This window comes from Condylura cristata, unplaced genomic scaffold, assembly GCF_000260355.1.
Source record: "Condylura cristata isolate star-nosed mole 26May11 unplaced genomic scaffold, ConCri1.0 scaffold00025, whole genome shotgun sequence".
In the NCBI taxonomy this organism is placed as follows: domain Eukaryota; kingdom Metazoa; phylum Chordata; class Mammalia; order Eulipotyphla; family Talpidae; genus Condylura; species Condylura cristata.
In genome coordinates this window covers 27,975,782-27,979,271 of record NW_004567126.1, presented here as the reverse complement: position 1 = coordinate 27,979,271, position 3,490 = coordinate 27,975,782, and the positions used below count along the sequence as shown (strand labels likewise).

The 3,490-nt window shown below is 65.5% G+C and overlaps 1 protein-coding gene across 1 annotated transcript in view; it reads right to left on the bottom strand.

The window, feature by feature from the left end:
• The window catches only part of PTPRS (protein tyrosine phosphatase, receptor type, S), a 91,042-nt gene that overhangs the window by 10,906 nt on the left and 76,646 nt on the right, over window positions 1-3,490 (bottom strand). Inside the window, exons 15-21 of the mRNA XM_012729411.1 lie at window positions 3,255-3,352; window positions 2,538-2,791; window positions 1,849-1,942; window positions 1,492-1,707; window positions 882-1,039; window positions 435-446; window positions 131-243 (exon numbers count right to left, since the gene is read on the bottom strand). Coding sequence (XP_012584865.1) covers window positions 131-243; window positions 435-446; window positions 882-1,039; window positions 1,492-1,707; window positions 1,849-1,942; window positions 2,538-2,791; window positions 3,255-3,352 — 945 coding nt within the window. The remainder of the gene's footprint in view (window positions 1-130; window positions 244-434; window positions 447-881; window positions 1,040-1,491; window positions 1,708-1,848; window positions 1,943-2,537; window positions 2,792-3,254; window positions 3,353-3,490) is intronic.

Here is a 3,490-nt window from a genome sequence, read left to right as displayed (position 1 = left end):
CGCGCGGGGCACCGGAGCCGAGCGGCACCAAGCAGCTCCGCGGGGCGGGTGAGTGTCCGCCAAGCAGCCGCTTCCCCTCCCCGGACGACCCGCTGCGCAGGTGTGTTCCTGGCCCGGGGTGAGCACATACCGGGTGTCTGGAAGTTCATGCGTCTCATCTCCACGGGGTCCTTGGGGTGGTGGGGGGCGAGGTCGGCGTTGTTCAGCAGGCATTTGGTGCGGGGCTCCGAGTCTTTGCGCTTACTGCGTGCGAGGGAGGAACAGCACCCGTGAGTACGCCGGCCCCGGGTGGGGGACCGCAGGGGAGGGGGCGCGTCGGCAGGGCGGAGCCCAGGAGCGAGCACGCACAGGGGAGCCAGGTCCCCCGCAGGCACATACCCGACCCCCTCCTCAGAGGCCGGCTTTAGGTCTCCGGGGGCAGGGCCAGGTCTTACCTGTCGGGTTTACTGCTCTCAGAAGCAGGCCCAGGAGAGAAGGGGAGAGGGAGAAAGAGGACAGGTGAGGGTGTGCTGGGGTGGCGGGGGCCTCCTTAAGCTCTAGAGCCTTGGCGTCTTCCAAAAGGGGCTAATGCTTCCTCTTTGGCTCCCCAAACACAAGGTGTGTTTCAGCCCTCATCCTAAGCTGAGCCCACTACTGTCCCCGTGTAGCTGGAAGAGGCAGCTGACGCCCCCAGCTTTGCCGAGTGGAGTGTGGGGTTCAAGAGTCAAATCACTGGCCTCGCTCCAACTCTGAGCCCGCTGGCGGGATCCAGCTCCCTATCTGTGTCACCGGGGGCGTCAGAGATGTCCTCCCAGGTCTCTTCCCCACCCTCCGGCCCTTTCCAGACCTCCCTCCTCCAGGAAGCCCTCCCTCCTGTCAGGTGGGGAGCACGGAGGGCTCACTTCTTGTAGAGCAAGATGGCAATCACGATGCAGATGATGAAGACCACGGCCAGCACGGGGCCGATCACCCAGATAAGCCCTTCCTCGCCGTCCACGATGGGCTGAGGGTCCGGGTTATCCAGCTGGAAGGGGTCTGAGAAGGGGCTGGCTGCAAATGTCTGTGAAGGGGGGGGTGGTGGTCAGGTCTCCAGCAGCGCCCATCCTCCTCACAGGCATCAGGTGGGCCTTCCTCAAACACTGGTCCCTGCTCTAAGCCTCTCTATGGCTCCCAAGACCGCTGCTCGGGGGCCCTGCAGGACTGGCCTCGCCACTCTTCAGTCTCCCACTCCCCCTCTCTGCTTCACTGATTGAAATTTTTTGTTCCTTTTGCACAAGCGAAGCCTGAGCCGCTTTTTCATTCTTGGACTCCTATACATCCCTCGAAGCCCCAATCCGGAGTTCCCTCTCGGAAATCTTCCCCTTGGAATCCCCCCGACCTCAAGTCCTCCCTTCTGCCCAGCCCTGACCACAGAGCTGGGATGATCTGAGGCCAAGCCAGGGCCCTGGGGAGACCACGCGGTCGGTCTCACTTCCCGGGAGAGGCTAGGTGTGGGCAGATGCCAGGACTCACCGGCTCGCTCTTTTGCAGCACGGCGAGGACGAAGAGGACATATCGGTGGCCAGGCTCCAGGCCCCTGTTGTCAAAGCCCCCGTACTGCTTCTGGTCACCGGGATGGAAGGTGGACGGCAGCATCGAGAAGCGGGCGGCAATGTAGGGCCGGGGCACCTCCAGCTGGCGAGAGTGCCGCAGGCTGCGTCTCTGCAGCCGTGAGATGTCCTGGATGAGCTGTGGGAACAGCGGCGCGGGTGGCTCAGAGTCCGGCCAGGAGGAACAGCGGCGCGGGTGGCTCAGAGTCCGGCCGGGAGCCTCCAAGCTCACCAACGCCGAAACGCGGCTGAGCCCCGGAGGCCGGGTGCGGGCCCTCACCTCCTCCAGGTCCATGTCCTCTGGGCTGCCCAGCGGGGTCAGGAACTGGCCTCCACGAGACCTGCGCAGGGGCACCATCACGATGAAGTAGTTCCTGTCGGGAGACAGAGAGTCGGGGGGTAGCGGTCACCCTGACCGGCAGGCCCGGAGGACGCTCTTGGGGGGTGTGGGGGAGCCCTCTCGAAATCTTCCTTCCGCTCACAGGGCGGGTCTTTTCCGACAGCCCCAGTCGCAGCTGCGATCCCTAGTTCAGGTTTCCAGGGCTTTTGTGTTCTGCGCCTTCTGTCTGGAAAGGCCTCCCAGGAAACTGCTCTGATCATCAAACACCCGTGGAAGCCCCAACTTCCATGCCCACACACTCCTTTAGCCTAAGTTTTCCACTCTTTTGAGGCACAGACCTCCTCTTGCCATGGAAAAACCTCGGGCCTGGTGCCGTTTACGGCCATGGGCTTGTGGGTCCGTGTCCGGCTCTGGGAACCCAGATCCAGCAGGGGGCCACGTGCAGAGGCGGGTCAGGCAGCGCCGGGGGGCAGACACAGGCCACATTGACTGCGTGCCACGGACACACTTCAGGGCCACCCCGTAAGTGCGGCAGGTGTGACCCCGCCGTACAGGCAGAAGCCGCGTGGGGGGGCGGCTGGCTACCGGGGCGTGCGGAGTCCTGCGGGGTGGGAGGGGTGTGAGCGTACTGGACAGGCACAGGGCTCTGGCCGTCAGGCAGATACACCATGATGAAGCCGTCGGAGTCCGGCTTGGGCGCCACGCTGGGCTTGGCGCTGAGCAGGTTGAAGGCGGTCCAGGCGGTGACCGTTTGCTGGAGGCCACCCAGGCTGCTGCCTCGGCTGGTCAGCACAAAGTTATAGAAGGTGTGGGGCTTGAGGTGCGTGATAAGCTTCTTGGTGGTCCGGCCGTCCACGTCCAGTGTGAGCCCGTTGTACTGGATCTGTGGGCCAGTGCTGGCTCAGTGGGGCCCTGGACAGAGCCCCGGCCCCAGGCCGAGCCCCGAGTCCTGACGGACCGAGCCTCAATCCCACATTCAGCCCCGACCCCAGTGAGCCGTTGCCCTACGCGGAGCCTCGGTGTCAGGTTAGCCGTGGACCGCAGACAGCCTCAACGCCGGCTGAGCCCCGACCGCAGGCTGAGCCCCGGCCGGGGCGGCCGACGCAGGTCAGCTCGGCTCTGCCCACGTCCTCATCCCTGCCTGAGCCCTGGTCCCGGGTTTATCCTGACCGCAGACAGAGCCTCCCTCACCGCGGAGTCTCAATCAGGACTGAGCCCTACTCCTGGACGGAGCCTCCCCCTCCGCTGAACTCGGCGCCCCCGGGGCCTCGGCCTCGCAGCAGCCCCGCCCCAGACCTTCCCGACTGGGCCCCGACTCCCGCCGCCCGCCAGGCGCCCGCCCGCACCTTGTAGGGAGTGGGCGAGTTGTAGTTGTCGGGGAACTCCCAGCTGAGCAGAACAGACGTCTTCATGATCATCTTCACCTTGAAGTTCTTGGGGGAGACTGTGGCGGGCAGCGCCCAACGGGAGAGAGCAGAGAGAGGCGCGGTGAGGGCCGGGGCGGGGGCAGGCGGGGGACGTGCCAAGGTGGCACCGCCGCCCCCACCCCCCCTCCCCCCCCCTCCGCCTTCTCTCCGCAGCC